General features: G+C 27.6%; 1 protein-coding gene and 1 long non-coding RNA gene across 2 annotated transcripts; one reads left to right on the top strand and one right to left on the bottom strand.

The window, feature by feature from the left end:
- Positions 1-45: 45 nt before the first annotated feature.
- Positions 46-1,761, bottom strand: LOC112747617 (uncharacterized). The gene is made up of 2 exons (XR_011873102.1): positions 1,470-1,761; positions 46-810 (listed from the first exon to the last, which is right to left on the bottom strand). It is a non-coding gene; the product is annotated as an uncharacterized lncRNA (long non-coding RNA).
- A 13,016-nt stretch (positions 1,762-14,777) lies between these two features.
- LOC112747615 (probable L-type lectin-domain containing receptor kinase S.5) lies at positions 14,778-19,083 on the top strand. The gene is made up of 2 exons (XM_025795724.3): positions 14,778-16,379; positions 17,971-19,083. Exons 1-2 carry the CDS (start codon positions 15,119-15,121, stop codon positions 18,780-18,782), a joined length of 2,073 nt encoding a protein of 690 aa, XP_025651509.1. The 5' UTR covers positions 14,778-15,118; the 3' UTR covers positions 18,783-19,083.
- The last annotated feature ends 1,115 nt before the right edge of the window (positions 19,084-20,198 follow it).

The following is a 20,198-nucleotide window of genomic DNA, read 5'->3' as shown; positions in this document are numbered from 1 at the left end:
GTAATTAATCCCGAAGTAAATTGTCTAAAGTTAAAAGTTTGCTGCTTCTTAAAACATTAAATCATATTTGCATAAGAAACCATAGAATTACAATGGATAACCTACCACAATGAACTAGAAACAATACCTTACTATGACAAAAAAACATTAGATGATCAAAGTATTCCAGAAACATTCCAGACAAAGAACAGAAAGGTTGAATTTTGACTTATATAATTTCTACAAATGTGTTTTTAATCCATCCAAGTTCCAAAGAGCTACCTAAAGGACTCAAACCTTAAACTTTGATTTTAGAGATTATATAACAACATATAGATGTCATCGTCAGAAGATGAAATGACATACAAGTCTAGGAATCGCAGACACTAGGAGTGTATCTCTGACGGGTCAACAAGACCTTCCATTACAACAAGTTGATCCAGCAGTGCAATTTTCTCATCTTCAAGAGTCTTTACTTCATCTTCAATCTCTCTTAGCTCTTTCCCTAATAAAAAGCTCTCATCCTCCAGCAACAGATACTTCCGCCTCAATGCCCGGTACTCGTTTCCAGCTGCAGAGGAATCTGGAAAAGAATCTGAGTTGGAACCCTCTTGTTTTGCAAAAGGTGGTGAGACTTCAGTCATCAAATGTCTTTTGGAACCCTTCTGTCCTGGTTTTGATGATATAGGAGCATGTACCTCTTCCTTGGTATTATTCCCTTGCAATTGAAACAAAGATGCCTTTTGGTTTGAGAATTTTTTCTTCTTTGGTTTATTTTTCAAGAACTCCTCTGACAAAGGAATCCTTTGATCTTGCATTTTTCACCAGCCACTACAGAATAGAAAAGAACAAAGAAAACATAGCAGGGATTACTTTCAGTTTCAGGTAAAAGAATTTACCATTACTCCTAAAACTAAAAGAATGAAAAGTTCATGGTTCATCAACATAAGTGCTCAACAAAACAAAAATCACCAGATCAATGCAACAAATAAGAAATTCACTTCTAATCACAAGTGCTTTGGGTGCTCTTCAAACACACAGAAGCATATGAATTGATCGATGGCATAACGAAGTAACAATCCAAAACTTAGTTGGTATTATTCATTACTCAATTATTGACCACCAGAATCAAACTTCCTTCTTGACCAAGAAATTCGAAATAAATCATGAATTGGCAGCACCAACAGTTAAATTAGCTGTATGAGAAAAAGGATTTGGAAAAAAGAACAATCCTGATATTGGGAAAAAAGGAAAGCAAGTAATGGTCCCAAATAATCCCTAAGAACTGGAAAACACACAAGATATTCTAAAACTGAGAAATATACACAGTCGCCCATTATCAAAAGCGAAATCCAAAAGTACAACCCTTTCGAAACAGAAAAGGTTACATGAATTCACCCACACACAGAAAGTCCCAAAAATTGGTAAAATTTTACATGAACGACGAAAATAGTTGGAGATGGATGAGAAGCAGAAACAGAGGGACAAACCAGAAGAAGTCAAATTGAGGAAGGTCTTGTCCTTTTCTCTTGAATTCCACAGCCGAATGAAGAATGGAGATTGAAATTTGAAAAGGAAAGCAAAATTTAGGGTTCAATGTGTGAAATCGTTGCTGTAGTTACAGAGAAGCATTGGGTTGTAGTGGTGAACTGGTAACCTTGTACAGTACCGACCTTTTTTGTTTGACGTGGCGACTTATGATTGGATGCCAAAAAAGAAATCATATTCAGTATCTTCTTCGAACTCAAAAAAGATTAGCTCCTTTCCAAAAAAAAAATAAGACTAGCACTAGTGATAGTCTATATATCCCCAATTAAATTCTAAGCATCAACAAATACAACTGAAATTTGAAATTAGAAGCAAATTATAAAGAGAAATTTTGTACAATAAATTATCTAGAAAAATTTATCTTTCTTATTTTAAATTGATCTTTTGGTTGTTCTTTTTTATTTTTACTTGTCTGCTATTTTGTTGGTTAGTTATTAATTAAAAAAATTGACTATTTAACAAATTGATTATTTAAATTATATGAATATATAAAAAATAAATTATTAAACCAAATATTTATATAAAATATACATTAAAAAATTATTAAAGTATTCTTCTATCTTAGTCTATCACAATATTAAAGAAGTTTTTGTGATTCACAAATTCATTCCAACAGAATACATAAATTCAGTTACAATTTTAGTGTTTATTATTTTATCTTATCTTATCTTTAGTTGTTCTTATCTTATCTTTATTTGCTTTTATTTTTTTTAGGTCAATGCTCTATATATATTTAGTTTTACTTTCATAATTCAATCAATTAACAATCAATACAATTTCTTCATTTTTTCTTTTCCTATTCTTTCACAATTTTATCATGATATCAGAGCTATTGTCCACAAACAATTCAATTCCACATTCGAAAATGAAGAAGTTCGTCACCAAATTAAAATCGTGCTACTGTCCATGTCCAACTACTAATAAGAAGAAGCTATCGAAGTCTCTGCCGTCCAGTGGCCATATCACAAAAGATCGTCGTGACAGCAATGTCGACCACAACGAGATTGTTGTTACCAAATCAGAAAAGAAACCCTTACCCTCCGACGATTACAGGAACACCAGGGAGTGGTGGAAGTCAATGCCGATAGTGTCTTTAGGGTTCGCTTTTTCCATGTCTTGAACTTCAGATTTGTATAATGTTTAAGTGTTGTGATGTGTTTAGATCTGTGTTGATAACTAATAGTTAAAAATTTTTATTCTATTGGAACTGCAATTGTATATAAAGGAATAATTAGTTCGACTTCTATGTTTATACCATTTTATTTCTGGTGGATTTTTTCTTAAAAAAAATATAATATTCTTCATTTTTTTATTTCATTTTTTTATAGTTTTATCTTTCCGGTGAGAAATTATCTTACTTTTTTAACCTCCTCCTATGATGAATAATCAATCTTTTAATTTAGCTCATAATCCAACCAATCTCTGTTACATCCATCCAAGTAAAAATTCAATATCAGTCTTGGTCACCCTGTTTTAACAGAAAACAAATATCATTCATGGAATAGTCATTATGGCCTGTCTGCGACTTTTTATGCCAGTTTCACGCCTTTGTCCGGCAATTTCATCTGTTTCAGGAGTTCAATCTACATTTTATTTTAGCAGTTCCATCTGCACTTTTATTATGCTCCACACGCCCTCCTCTTTTTTATCGCGCTCTGCGCGCTCTCTTTCTAATTGAGTTATATGATTTAATTTTTTAATTAAATTGGGTTTAATAGTACATTAGTATTTATTAATATAATAATAAAAAAAGCTATGAATCATGCATTTTAATTTGTAAATGGAAAGAATTCAATAATAATAATTATAAGCAAGACCTTAACTTTTGTTGAGTCTTTTTTTTTTTTAACTACAAACTTTCATACGCTACTAGTCAACCTTAATTATCTTGTATTATTCTTCTCATCTTAACCATTTTTGTTTGTCTCGACTCTCGATCAAATTATAGTTATGATTGCTTTAAAAATAATAAAATAAGAAACGTGTTGTTTAGGTCAGACATACATAGTTTCTTTAAGTACTAGAAGTTTAATTAATTGTCATAGCTAGTAACATTATTCTTATATGCCAACTAATAATGATAACAGTGAAAGACAAAAAACAAGGGAGGTAGCTACTTACTCTTGATGTGGAGGCAATAAGCCAATAATCCATGGTCAGATATATCAGTTTATATTAATTACAACACCATGTTTCGATTGACTTTAGCTAGCCAGAATCATGGTGGTTAATTAATTTATGTCCTAAAAAGCATACTATTTTATAATTTGTAAATTATTAGATAATTTAATATATTAATCATTTATAATATTATTTTTAATAAAAATATCTAATTACTAAATAAATAGGGTGTCATTTTAGAATAAAAGATATTGGTCAACACTTATATATATATTTCATTCAATATTATGCATGAGAAAATTATGTTGGTTCGTTGGGAAACAAATGTATAGTACCGATGATCACTAAAATTATATTTGTAGTACATGCCAAATTGCCAACCATTAATAAATAAATAATTAAGAGATTAGTTAAATCATGTGAGCCTTATCTTATCAATTTACTGTATAAGTTAAAATTCAGATAAAAATTTTAAAATTATCTTTATTTAAATATTCAAATTCATATATTAATTCACATCATCTAGCCGATTCAATCGAAAAGCACTGGATTTTTTTTAATGTTATACGATTAAACATTTTAGTCATCAAATTCAATTAAATTGGTTTAATAATTTCAAATTTATTAATAAAAAATTTTAGTTAAAAAAAAAGAAAGACATGAAAAGAAAAAAATAATTAGATTTAGTTAAAACAAAATTATTTATTTAAAAGTGATTGTTATGATATTTAAAAAATTAGTGTTTAATTACTAAAAAATTAAAAATTAATATTTAATTAAAATATAAAAATAAATAATTTTTTAAAATTTACTATAAAAAATAGATTAGATAAAAATTAGGTACTAATTCAAAGAAACAAATGCACTATTAAAATTCACCTCGTTTAAATATATTTTACAAAACCATTATAATATATATTTTTTTATTTTAGTTTAACTGAACCAAACATCTTCAGCCTTGACTAAAAAAAATTTATTATTAAAAAATTTATAAATAAGTTTAAACATTAAAATTTATAACTAAAAAAAGTTAAAATATATATAAATAATAAATACATAATATTTTATTATAAAAAATAATAAAATATTTTAATTAAATAAAAAATAATATTCATTACAAATTATAATCATCGTTAAATATTTCAAATTACATCCGACTAACAATAACATAAATTATACTTTTAATCAAATTTTGGATATACTCTAACTGCATACAAAAATTTTGGGATAACGATTAGCATCGTTAGTTGACATGCAACTCATTTTTTTTCTTAATAATAATAATAATAATAATAATAATAATAATAATAATAATAATAATAATAATAATAATAATAATAATAATAATAATTTTTTTTTTGTGTTCGTCGTCGTCGTCCAAATTGTCCTTTCTAACAAGTTAAAGGAGTCAGTTCAAAGCTCATTTGCATCTCCTATTTATGAGTTATAATATATTAAAAATGCGAAGTCAATTAGATCATTTACTCAAAAATTTAATAATGCATATAGTTTTATACAATTATTATTGTTATGTGGAATAAGATTAGTATTAATTAATATGTTCCTTTTTTTAGTTTGGACTTTTATCTTTATTTCAATATTTATAATATCAGACTCGTTATACATTTAAATTTTTTTGATAATAAAATTTAATTAAATTAATGTAAAATCAATAAAAATCATTCTCATTATATAGAGGATGTAGACACACGCTTCACATAAACGAAATATCCGCTCCCCACTCAGAATATAAAAAACGATTTTTATCTTCATGCATCTTCTCATCTTTCTTCTATTGGTACTATTAGTTTGTTTTATTTTTATTTCTTTTTCTCTTTTACTTTTTCAATGTTATTACAATTATTTATTGTTTTTTTCTTTTTTTAGTTTTATTTCTTTCAAAAGAATAAAACATAAAAAATTATAATAAAAAAAATAAAACAAAGAGAAGATAAAAAAAAGAAAAAAAAAGAAAAAGAAGTAGAAGATGAAAAAGAGGAGAAAGAAAAATTTTAAATTGTGCAAAATTTATTAAAAAAAATAACATCAAATTTTAATAATAACACATAAATATCTTAATTTTTATAAAAAATTTTGTTATAAAAGTATAAAAATATCTTTTTTAATGTTGTATTTATTCTTTTTTTTTTGCTCTTACGTCTTTTTTTGGTAATATTGCTTCTCATATTAGACTTGAATGAATATGTTTATACTGTATTGTAATCTTATTTAGTTGAATAAATGTAAATTCACATTTATTGAATTGAATTTTTTGCAAAAATGAACCAAAATTTATTCTTCTTTTTTTTGTTTTATTTCTCTAAAAAAATAAAAAAAATAATTATGAGAAAATAAAATAAAAAGGAGAAGATAAAAAAAAAAACAAAAAGACGAAGCAGAAAATGAGAAGGAGGAGGAAGAATAATTTTAAATTGTGTACACCTTATTTAAATTTAGAATGCACCGAAATTTCTTAATTATGACGACACACAAAACAAATTCAGTGTAAAGTAAGCTCAAATCAGAATACATCAAAATTAAACTTAGAATGTACCTAAATTAAGAACAAAAACATATTTAACAAAAAATTCAAAAATCTTACATTACATTCAAATTTAAATCTTTAACCATGAAACCAATTTTCACAAACAAAAACGAAATTATACAACTAAAGAAACATCAAATATTAATGAACTACATTAACGAAGTTCGAACCAAACATCATCCATTTGATTCGTTTTAAAACAATAATTCAATTCGTCTTAGTTTAACTCACCGTTTGAACTTTCATCATTCATTGACTTTAAAAATAAAATATTTGTTTAAACCTGATTTTACACTTTGATTTTTAAAAAAAATTGATCTAAATCTTTAAATCAGATCAAAGAGTATTAACCGTGAACGAAGAGACGCAAAGAATAAAGAGAACACAGAACAAAAGAGAACGTATAAAAGGAAGAAAACACAGAGAAGGAAGAGAATGCAAAAAACGCTAAAGAAATTTGAAAAAAAAAAACAAAATCCGTATAAAAAAGGTAGTTATACATAGTTGCGCATTAAATTAAAATTTAAAAGGTTGTTAGAGATAATACGCCTAGAATTAAATTAGGTTATAACAATTTAATTAGACTTAGTTGGCTAAATAATTTATTTAGATATAAAACTTTATTGTTATAATATAGGTTTAATTATTCTGTTAGTCCCTATAGTTTTGCGAAATTTTCAATTAGGTCCCTGTATTTTTTTTCTTTTAATTGGATCCATGCACCAATTTTTTTTTTCAATTAGGTCCTTCTTAATAATAATTTTTTTTTTTTTGGTGACTACCTTCTTAATAATAATTGATTTAATTATATAAGGACCCAACTAAAAAAAATTGGTGCAGGAACTCAAATAAAAAGAAAAAAATATATATGGACTCAATTAAAAAAAAAAGGTGTAGCGGCCTAATTAAAAAAAAATATAGAAACCTAATTAAAAATTTTGCAAAACTATAAAGACTAACAGAGTAATTAAATCTATAATATATATCGATTATGCTAGCTTTTATTATATATATATTCCGGAAATATTGCTTAAAGTAATATGAAATTTATGTTAAACAAAAATATATAAAATAAAACTACGATATATAATATGCATGGGAATAAGTTAAAGTTATATGATCATAAACTATTGTCAAGTTGCTCTAAAGCGATAAAGATAAAAAAGTGTAGGTCTAATAATAAAGATAAATAATGATTAATAATGACCACCAGCTGTATATATTAGACCATATGCTAAAAGTTAAAACATCATATGCAAATATAATACATCAACGTTGGCACAAAGGCTGTCATATTCACCAATTTTAAGTTTATGTTTATCTGTTGAATGTGTCTTTACACATAGAAGATACTGAATATTTTAAATAATATGTTTAAAAATATTAAATTAATATATTTTATATTTATTTTAATAAAAATATAAAAATATTAATAAAAAATATAATTTATTTTTTAATTTTTTTAATTTTAAATTTTTTTAATTTTAAATTTTTATTAATTTTTTATAATTATAATTTATTATTATTATATATTTTTTTAAATTTTTTGAATAAAAATAAATTAGATAACTTTCATAATTTATTAAAGATTAATCACAAACAAAAAATTTGTTGTAATTTATACTTAAACAAAATATAAAAATATAAATTTTTATATTTTTATTTTTTATATTTTATTTTTAGTATTTTATCTTATCTTCTCTTGTTCTTAGAACCAAATCTAACCTAAAACATCTCTTTTTAATTTCTTTGCTAAAGGGCATCTATCCTTTTTAATTTTTTTTCTCTCTCTTCCCCCTCTCAAAATTTATTTTAACATTACTTCGTTGACAAAAAAAAAAGGCTAGCAATATAAAGCTAAAAGCATCCGAACAGAATAATAATCAGTGACGATGGATCACGGATGAGATCTTAATTAAAATCTAATTAATAGTATAGTTTAATTTATCATCGTAAATAAATATAACGAAATCGAAAAACCATATATCTTTTATTGTTAGATTTTTTTTGATAAGTTATTGTTGTTAAATGTGAACGCGAAAGAAAAACTTTGAATTATGAGTAATTATCCTTTATGGAAAAAGGAAAACAAAGGGTATTTAGAACATAGTGCTTTGCACATTCCTTTAACAAGATTTAGATTCGTACAATGTGCAGAAGTTTAATATTATAATTTTTTTATACATAATTTTGTAGATAATTAAAATAATAATAAAAGAGTTTTTTTATTTTATAATTAGTTATAGAATAATTTATATAATTTTTAAAATAAAAATTTATATCATAAAAATTTAGTGAAAACTCAGATGCAGTCGACTTTACGTAAAATTGATAGCCGGGAGTCGTTAAATGAAAATTTAGTCAAATCAATAAAATCATCTAACAACTCTTAATTATCAACTTCACGTGAAGTCGACTGCACCTGAATTTCTATCTAAAAATTTATACAACAACAACAACAATAATAATAACAACGACGAAATTAACAATAAAATTATTAGTTAAAACACAAATAAATAAAATAAAAATAAATAAATTTATTTATCATAAAAAACACTTTCCTATTAAAAATAATTCAGATATTCAATAATATATTTTTCAGATAAGATAAAATTATGAATTATTTTTTTCCTCTCTCACTCTAAACCTTCTTCTATTCTTCTTTCTCCCACACTTATCCTAAATCCTTGCACCTCTTAATGCACAACCCTTTGCAATGTTTTACTCTAACATACTCTCATCGTAAGTGAAACTTTTGCTTCTTAGCCTGCGTTTTGTATTTTAAAGACCCGTTTTAGTACTTTTTTTCTAACACGTGTCGTCCATATCATTAGAGAGCTTGTCAATCGTAATCTGCGATTTACTACTACCATCTGTCAATTATAATCTGCGTTTATAAAGTTTTAAGATATTCAACATGACTGATCATGTCTGCATGCAGAGGACATAAAATACGTTTTGAGACATTATTTTTCCTCCCTGTTAAACGCAACTTGCTGCATGCTAATTTTTTGTTTTTTGTTCCATTCAAAATATTATCTACATTTTGCATATAACTGAACATGACAAATCAACATATATAAATAATACATCATACACCAATATATTGAATAAATAAATATTACCATTTTTTTATCCATTACTAAATTAATTTCTGACCTTTTTGTTAAAATAATTTTTTTTATGAAATATAAGAAAAGAATCGATTTTATTGCCCTATTTGATTTTGATAAATTAGTTCAATTTTTTAAAAAAATTAACATATGAATATAAAAATAATATATCTTACTTAAACAAAAGTCTATCTGGCTCATATAATTTCTACTCCACTAAAAATATTTTTTATTATCGAATAAAATTCTATAATAATTTATATAAGTAAAAAAAAATATAAAAAATTCAAATAAATTCAAATATTTTTTATAATAATTTTTTTAAATATCATTAATATCAATTGATTTCATAATTTATCAGTCATTCTTAAACTTTAAAAATATATTAAAAAATATAATACATAATTTATTTTATTTATAACATAAAATATATATAAAAGATAATAACAAAGAAATGAGAGGTTAGTCTTTCATAGAAAATATATAACTTAGTAATGATATTAAATTCATTAATTAAAAGATAAAATTAATGAAAGTTGTTGATTAACTTTATTATCAATATTAATTAGAAGATAATATTAGTACAGACTATTAAATGAAGAAAAACAATTAAAAAAATAAATTCAAAATTTTATAAAAATTATAATTTAAAAAAGACTTATATAACAATAGAATAATAAATAAGATGTCAATCTTTAGCTATGGTAAAATTTATGTTTTAACGTTTTATATATATAAAATTGATTCATTTTTGAGATTATTGCAATCAACTAATCATCTTAAATTATTTTGGTTTTCTAAAGGTATATATTAAACAAGTTACAAATGAAATTCAAGAGGCTAAATTAAATTGTTATTTGACTCTTGTCATTACATTTTTTTTTTTCAAATTAGATTCCAATTTATTTTAATTTTTGACGTGAGGTTGCCATTAGTTTATACAAGAACTGAAACTAAAAAAAGAACAAAACTAATAAATTTATTTTATAATAAGTCCGTACATGCCATTAAATATGGCCATATTTGTTTGGACGTGCAACGCATATGATAATGATAATTAGTCCTTTGTCAAATTGCCAATATAGTTTTAGTTTGGTTGTTTTTGTTTTTTGGCCAATAGATTTAATTCTTTTTCACGATGTAAGGATCACATATATTCGGACAATTAAAGACATGTATGATGGGGTCACAACTAGTGTGAAGACTCAAGGTGGTGTGACAGAGGAATTCCCTATTGGTATAGGATTACACCAGGGATCATCCTTAAGTCCATACCTTTTCACATTAGTCTTAGAAGTACTCACAGAGCACATCTAAGAGCCTGTGTCATGGTGCATGCTTTTTGCCGATGATATCGTCCTTATGGGAGAGTCAAGGGAAGACCTAAATAAGAAGTTGGAGTTATGGAGAGAAGCTCTAGAAGTGTATGGTCTGCGCATAAGCCGTAGCAAGACGGAATATATGGAATGTAAGTTCAGTCTGAGAAGGGAAAACTCCAATATAGAGGTGAAAATTGGAGAGAACACCCTACGAAAAGTTAAAAGTTTTAAGTATCTTGGGTGCATCATACAGGATAATGGAGAGATTGAACATGATGTAAATCATAGGATCCAAGCAGGTTGGTCAAAATGGCGGAGTGCATCTGGTTTTATATGCGACAAAAAAGTGCCTTTAAAACTTAAAGGTAAATTCTATCGCACCGCTATAAGACCGGCTATGCTTTATGGTACGGAGTGTTGGGCGGCTAAAGGGGAGCACGAACATAAGCTGAGTGTGGCAGAGATGAAGATGTTGAGATGGATGAGTGGTCATACGCGATTGAATAAAATAAGGAATGAAGATATAAGGGAGAGAGTTGGAGTAGCACCTATTGTGGAAAAGATGGTTGAATCGCGTCTCAGGTGGTTTGGACATGTGAGAAGAAGACCGATAGAACATCCAGTCAGGAGGGTGGATGAGATGGAAGATGGACAAAGGGCGAAAGGCAGAGGAAGACCTAAGAAGACCATCCATGAGGTGGTCAAACGAGATCTACATGTAAAACGGTCTTTCTGTAGACATGATACATGACAGAGCACAATGGCGTCGTTTGATTCATGTAGCCGACCCCACTTAGTGGGACAAGACTTTGTTGTTGTTGTATTACATGTATATTATTTTTAAAATATTTAATTAATAATAATTACTTCCAATTATTTTCTCTGCCACTAAATAAATTGAGGATATTTTAAACAGTAGCATTTAGAAGAGTGACAAAGACTAAAAGATTGATATTGAGAGACAGAAACTGAGAAACAGTCTCAGTATTGTATTTGGTATAAAGTGAGAGATAGATACTGAAATAAGAATGAAACTCTAATTTAATTTGCACAAAAAATAAAATTAGAATTAATTAATTGAAATTGAGATATTTTAGGTATAAAATGTTATTAAAATTTTAATTTTCATTCCAAAAAATTTCAGTCTCCTGTGTCTTTATTTTTTAGAAGTATTGAAATACTGAAATTTTGAAAACAGAGACTAAAAATTTAATACCAGTATTAAGACTAACAAACATGATACTGAGTCCTAATCTCCCAATTTCTATCTTAATACTTCAAAACAAACACTATCTTAAAACATCTTAGTAAGTAAATCTATTTAACTAACTCAAATTCAGTTAAAATTACTTACATAATCTGTATGTGAATTACACATATTTTTTTTGTACGTTTCTTCTTTTTTTTTGTTCTTCTTCTATTATTGTTATTGTTGCAATATTGTTTTATAAAAATAGTTACACAAATCATTTCTTAAGAATTTTAAAATTATACGTTTTAGTTCCTCAAATTTTAAAATGTATAAAATAATCTTTAATATTTATCTTCGTTAGATAATACAATTTTCATCTACTTTAATTCAAATAGTAAAATACAAATAGTCCTTAAAAAATAAAAAAAATTCAAAACAATCCTGACAAAATCTTAAAATTAAAGTTTTAAAGCAGTCATTTTAATTAAACGAATCAAATTGAAAAGAGACTAAAATAAATGTTAAGAATTATTTTGTATATTTTAAAATTTAAAAGATTAAAATATTCAATATTAAAATTCTCAAAATTTAATTTGAGTAATTATTCCATTTTAAAATTTCTTTTCCCTTCTCCTCTTAGTGTTATTGTAGATTTTTTTATTTCTTCTTTTTATTTATTTTTTTCTTTTATTGTTTGTATTCTTTTGAAGTGGACAAAACAAGAAAAATTACAAAAAATAAAATAAAATAAAAAAGAGAAGATAAAAAAAAAGATGATAAAGAATAAAAAGTACATAAATATTTGTTAAAAAAAACAAAAATTTATCCATATAACATTTAAATTTGTGCACATAGCAAAAAAATAAAAGTAATAAAAACACTAAATGCCAGTACTTCATACTAAGTAATTCGAATGATGAAAAAAAAAATCAAAACTCCTCTTAAAGAATTCAAAAATTAATAAAACTTGATAGTCACGCACACAAAAATTTATAAAAAACAAAATTCTTAAACTGGGCCATATTATCCACTAAAATTTTTGTGTTCAATAAATTTGTTACATAGCTAGAAATTACTTCTATTATCTTTTTTGTCAATACTAATTTAGTTTTTTTATCTAATAATTTTTTGTTAAGTTTTGATAATATTTGATACTTTGAATATATTTTGTTAGTTGAGTGAGTTATTATTCTTATTTTGTAATCCTTTAAAATTTTTAGTGTTAATTACTACAAAATTTTTATATTATGTACTAAAATTTTTGTACTTAATAATTTCTGTTGAACATATATAAAAGAAGGAAGAAAAAAAAGACAAAAAAAATTAAATAAGAGATGAAAAAAAACTATAAAAAAGCATATATACATAAATATGTGAACTTAGTTAAAAAAATGTTAAGTATTTCTATATTTTAAAAGAAAACTGCTGGATAACACAATTTTTCTTTGAATTTGTTTTATATCAATTCTAATTAATTTTTTTCTAAAATTATTAGTCATTTGACCCTTTTTTTTTAAATAATTAGATTTTGATAATATTCAGAAATGAATTTGAATCTTCTAAATTTTAAATTTATATTTTAGAGACTAAAATATAATCTTTTATCTTTAAATAATTTTTCTCTTATATTTATTTTTAATCTCACTTATAAAATAAATAATAAAAAATTATATTTTATTATCTAAAGTATAATTCAAATTTTAAAAAATTCAAATTCTTCATAAATGATAGAGGACAATCCTTTATATATGTGTTGAGTCAACATAGTGGAGGACAGACTTTACTTTGTTAATTAGTAAATTAAAGAAAATTAACGGTTCAATAACTTATAAAGATATACTAAGAAATTTTGATGTTCGTTGTCAACTACTGTGGAAGGCCAATGCCCTCGTTTAATCAACTAATATGGATGGTTGCATTTGTTCATAGGATCAGGATACGGAGATAGAAATATAAATTGCATTTGTTTATAGAGATAAAATATTAAGATAAAAATAAAAGACGTAAAATTATATTTAATAAATAAAATAAGAATAAAAATAATATGTATAAAAATATTAAATTAGTGTATTTATGTTAATTTTAATAAAAAATATAAAAATACTAATAAATAATATAATTTTTTTATTATTTTTGTTAATTTTTATAGTTATACTTTTATTATTATATTTTTTTCAAAATTTTTAAATAAAAATAAATTAAATTTTTATAATTTATTTTATTTTATTACTAAACAAAATATAAGAATACTAAATTTTATATTTCTGTTATTTATGTTTTATTCTTAGTATCATGTCTTGTCCTGTTCATAGAAACAAACGTAATCATAAAAACACAAAATTATGTTTGAGATATGTATAGAAATATTGTGTCTAAAAATACTGAGTTAGTATATTTTATATTCATCTTAAAAAATAAAACATAAAAATACTAATAAATAACACAACTTATTTTTTATTATTTTTATTATTTTTTTATAATTGTATTTTTATTATTATATATATTTTTTAAATTTTTAAATAAAAAAATAAAAAAATAAAAAATTCATAATTTATTTTAATTTATCATTAAACAAAATACAAAAATACTAAATTTTATATTTCTTATTTTTTATATTTTATCTTATTCTATTCACTCGAATAAACAACCTTTTTTTTTTTGCACTTATAAAAAGTAAAAACAGAAAATTCTTAGCATTTAGCATCATCCAAAAGGTTTCACGTCAATGACATCACAACACACCATCACACCTTAGACATTTTCTCTCCTTAGTAATAACTTGATTCGCTTTCTTATTCATTTATTCAAAACCTATCCATTATTCATCTTATTTTATAATGATGATAAGATTATCAAAATTACAAATATACATTAGATAAATAATTAGTTTACATGGATTTTATAGTTTTGGAATTGTGAATGTACAAAAATCTTTTAGTTAATATATTAACTGATTTTTATTATTTCTAATGTTATATAACAACTATCTTCTATTAATTCAATACATAAAGATGCAAGATGTTCAAATCATATAAATTCATATTTTGATAATAGAAAAGAAAATCAGCACTTCTCATTTTATTTTATCCTTCTCATGCAATAGCCATAAACTGGAGGAAACTAGCAAGAAACAGAGTGAAACAGAGTCAAATTTGTCATAAATAATAAAATAATATAATAATTAACGTATAAAAAAGACCCTCCATCGCTTCCTTCTTTTTAATTTGCATCAAAATTTCACACTAATAATGCACCACCAGCACCACCGCTAGCCGCCATTAAAAACTTTAACAGCACTGACATGTCTCCACCACACTCGCCACTCTCCGCCGCCGCCATCATCTTCATCCTCCTGGTCATCCCGGCGGCCACAACCACCATCTCAGCCGCCACCAACTTCAAAACCGAAAAATACACCTGGGGCCCCTTTGACGCCTCCTACTACGACAACTTCTCCGTCATCAACGGCAACATCAATTTCGGCGCCCTCCAGGTCACACCGGAGAGCGCCGGCGCTGTCAGCCTCAACAACATCTCCGGCAGAGTCTTCAACGACGAACCCTTCGCTCTCTGGACCGACGATTCCACACTCTTCTCCTTCAACACCTCCTTCCTCGTCAACGTTTTCCGCGTCAACAACACCATCCCCGGCGAAGGCATCACGTTCCTCATTGCGCCGAATCTCACTATCCCTAACAACAGCTACGGCGGTTTTCTCGGCCTTACAAACTCCACCACCGACGGCAGCTCCGACAACAAGATCGTCGCCGTTGAGCTCGACACCGTGAAGCAGGCCTACGATCCAGACAACAACCACATCGGTCTGAACATCAACTCCGTCAATTCCACCGTCACCGTTCCACTGTCCAAATTCGGTTACGAGATCTCACCAAACGGTACAGCGTTCTACGTGATCTGGATCGACTACGACGGTTCACGCAGGGTCATAAACGTCTTTATGGCTCCCCAGGCCGATAAAGACAGTCCAATAGTGGCAAAACCGTCAAAACCGGTGTTGAATTCGACACTAGATCTTCGAGATTTCGTTAGCCAGAAATCCTTTTTCGGATTCTCAGCTTCAACAGGGAAAACCATTGAATTGAACTGCGTCTTGAGATGGAACGTATCAATAGAAACCCTTCCCAAGAAAAGTAGCGGTAACGGAAACAATAAAGGGATCTCGATTGGGCTTGGTGTGGGCGTTCCTATAGTGGTTATTGGTGTTGGTGGTGTAGGTGTGTTCCTGTGGTGCTGCGTGTTGAGGAAAAATTGTGATAATGGTTCGAATTCTGAAATTATGGGCGCGCTTAAGAGCTTGCCTGGAACACCGAGGGAATTTAAGTTTCAAGAATTGAAGAAGGCTACGAATAATTTTGATGAGAAGAACAATAAACTTGGACAGGGTGGGTTTGGTGTGGTTTATAGAGGGACTCTTCCAATGGAGAAGCTTCAAGTGGCCGTTAAGATGTTCTCTAGGGACAAGATGAAGAGCACTGATGATTTCTTGGCTGAACTTACAATCATCAATAGGCTCCGCCACAAGCACCTTGTCAAATTACTTGGTATGTTTCTAAATTAATTTCTTACTTGTTTATTAAATTACTGCTTTAATGATAATAATCTAGCAGTCACTGTCAGGAATAAGAAGAAGTTAGATTGAACTTGACAGTGTTAGGATCTAGATTCGTTATTGTTTTGATTATGACGATGGTGATGATGATCAAGGGATCGAACTAGGAATATTTGAGACCTAGAGAGTGATCCATGGTGTCTTGTCGAATTAATTAGCGGCCATGATTGATGTAGTTGCATTTAGTGCAAGTACATATATTCGCTGACAATTTTGACCATCTAATAATAGAATGGTTGGTGATGGTGTCATAATTAAAATTACGAGTTTCTCCTTCTTTTCCAGTTTTCCTTTGATTAGAGATATAATTGGAAAAAATTGGTTTAAATGGTAGATGTTTTATTCTTTAAGGTGTAAGCTATATTTTTTTTAAGTGAAAAATGAAAAAACATTGTTGAGAGAACTAGTCTTACTATTTTTTATATGAATATTTTCCCTCAAGTAGGTCGTGTAAAGAATAACTAAAAAAGAGAAAATGATGAAACATAGTTGCACATGGCCAAAATCTGATGAGTTCTAAAATGTTCATCCATCCCCTTTAGTTAGAATTGACCTTCTTGCCGTTCTTGGAGGCTTGATCAACATATATCTTCAGATTTGGTATCCTTATTTTGTCTTTTTTTTCCTTCCCTTTTCATTGGTTCCACTAAGGCACTAATTGTCTTTTGAAAGTGACCTTGTATTCCTTATGTACTTGGTCAATATCAACCCTTACCATAGAGCCAAAAAAAATTTTGTTACCAAATTTCATTATTATAATGACAAATGACCTCACTTTTGCGTGGATATGTAGAATTTATCTAATTATTATATGAATTTAATTTTAATGCACTATCAGTATAAAATAATTTTATACGTGCATCTAATTATGTAAAGTTACATCAGTAAAAATAACTACATTTCACATTGACCGCGTAAAATGGTCATTCAAAAGAACAAATGTGATTGCACGACGGTGTAAAACACTTAATACTCTCAGTGGATCAAAATTAAACTCTTATTATATTATAAAATTAAATTGTGACTTTCACTTTGATTAATATAATGATATTTATACTTCATTCGACAATAAGAAATAATAGGGAATTTTGAATAAACATATATAAAATAACTCACCAACATTTTTGGTCAAATTATATTGTCAATACGAGTTTATGACTTTCTAATTCATGACAATGTCAAAACTTCCTTCAGGCTAGCTAGCTTCCCATAAGGCCATAAGCCATTATTTTATTGGAAAAACTCATCAAGTCTTATTATAGCAAGAGCAAAGATCGTTAAGTCACCAAAAAAAAAAAAATTCTAAGGTCGTTATCTTCTTATCGTAATACATATCAATTTTGCTTATCTTGACTTACAAGTAAAATTAATTAGGTGTAGTAGCAGTAGTATATAACTATATATAATACTAAGCATATCTCTCTATATATGTGGTCAACGGCATTGGTTTATCAGCAGTTAGCACCATATTAATGTTTCTATTTAGATGATTGACTTTGTTGATCTAAAATTTAATTATTCAGGATGGTGCCACAAGAACGGGGTGCTACTCTTAGTGTACGAATACATGCCTAATGGAAGCTTAGACAACCACATTTTCTTTGAAGAAGGAACAAGCAAAACCCCATTAAGTTGGCATCTAAGATATAAGATCATATCAGGGGTAGCTTCTGCATTGAACTATCTACACAACGAGTATGATCAAAAAGTAATCCACAGAGATCTTAAAGCAAGTAACATAATGCTAGACTCCGACTTCAATGCACGGTTAGGCGACTTTGGTTTGGCCCGCGCAATTGAAAACGAAAAAACATCATACGCGGAGCTAGAAGGAGTGCCAGGAACAATGGGCTACATTGCCCCAGAGTGCTTCCACACGGGCAAGGCCACGCGCGAATCCGATGTGTATGGATTTGGCGCGGTCTTGCTGGAGGTGGTGTGTGGACAGAGGCCATGGACAAAGAATTTGGACTATCAGTTTCTTGTGGATTGGGTTTGGCACTTGCACCGCGAGAGACGGATACTAGAGGCAGTGGATCCAAGGCTAGAGAATGAGTTTGAGGCTGAAGAAGCAGAAAGGGTGTTGAAATTGGGGTTAGCATGCTCTCATCCCATTGCAAGTGAGAGGCCTAAGATGCAGACAATTGTTCAGATCATATCAGGGTCAGTTCCTGTTCCTCATGTTCCACCCTTCAAGCCATCTTTTGTGTGGCCTGCTGTGGATCTTGGAAGCTTTGCAAGTGATCTCACATCACTAGCAAACACTGAGTACACTCCAATTAACACACATTCCTCTATGAATCTTGAGTTCTCAAGTAACAGTTCCTTGGTCTAATAATGTGGCCTCTTTTTTCTAAAATAGATTTTGCTTCAGTCCTGTTTGTTCACACATCCAAATCAATTTTCGTCCCTTGGAAATGTGGAAGAAGTTCAATTCAGACTTTTTCCACTTCTTTGTTTTGATTTGACTTGATTGATCAGTAATTAAGTATATATTCTTTAATACATAGTCCTTTTTTTTCTCTTTTCCCTCTAATTTTTATTTGAAAGGAAAGAAATTGGGGAACTCTGTGTATGTATGTATGTATGTATGTAAATTTTGATGAAATATGTTGATTCAGCTTTTGATTTTTGTACTCTTTAAAAGGATAAACTAGTGTTATCTCAAAATCCCCACAAATTAATCATAAGAACATTCACTTCCGTGCACAAATATAGAATTGATGATTATAGAAGTATCAATGCTAATACAAACCAGGGCTTCCCCCTTATTGATAAAAAAGTTGCTTAATTATTTGGCAAACAATGGCCTTAATAACTCAAGGGCTTCATTAGTGCGCATCTTGTTGGACATTATTCTTAGCTTTCTCTAATCTTCATGAAAAAAAAGGATGATAAATGCATTTGTGATCATGGTCTACCAATTCTTTTGGGGCCTCAACATTTCTATTCCTAGATGCTAACACACATGTGGCAATTGACCAACGAGTTTTTGCTTCCTTGCATTGTACCCTGTGCTTCACATTGCAAAACCTTCCATTTCTGTCACTATTCCTTTTGTTACATGCTTTCAGTGAAAAAAAAATTAATACGATCGTATACATTGATTTACGAATAGTCTAAATTTCCATGGTCACCACTATTAACTAACACAGAACAGTTCATAAATATCTATTTTATAAACTGAAGTCCAATTAGAGAAGTGGTTGACTATACTACTCCTCCTTCTCATAACAGTTTTGATTTAGTTGTACTAATTAATACTTTAATAGTGACTAATTCATAAATAATTTTATGGGCAAATCACACTATTAAATTATAGTGGATGAGAAATTACATGATTCTACCAAAGCAAAAAACGTAACATGGATCAACCAGAATTCGAATCAAACTAATTCGAATTACAAATCAACAGTAATTCGAAGTAAAATAATGTAAAAGAGTTTTTTATTTTATAATTAATTCTATAATAATTTATATAATTTTTAAAACAAAAATTTATATCATAAAAATTTATACAATAATAACAACAACAATAATAATAAGGGAAAATTATTCTAAAGGACCGTTAGGAAGATTTAATTGTTAAAAAGGATCTTTAATACCAAAATTATTAAGAAGGGCCAAATTTTTTTTATATTTAAAAAGAAGAACCAAATCTTTTTGTAAGGAAAAAAATATATCCTTAATTATTTTTTATTTATTTTTATAATCTTTAATATATGCTGTTTAATTCTCAACGCTATATAGA

This window comes from Arachis hypogaea, chromosome 15 (assembly GCF_003086295.3).
Source record: "Arachis hypogaea cultivar Tifrunner chromosome 15, arahy.Tifrunner.gnm2.J5K5, whole genome shotgun sequence".
NCBI lineage: Eukaryota > Viridiplantae > Streptophyta > Magnoliopsida > Fabales > Fabaceae > Arachis > Arachis hypogaea.
The sequence above is the reverse complement of the archived record's forward strand: the minus strand, read 5'-3'. Positions and strand labels throughout refer to the sequence as shown.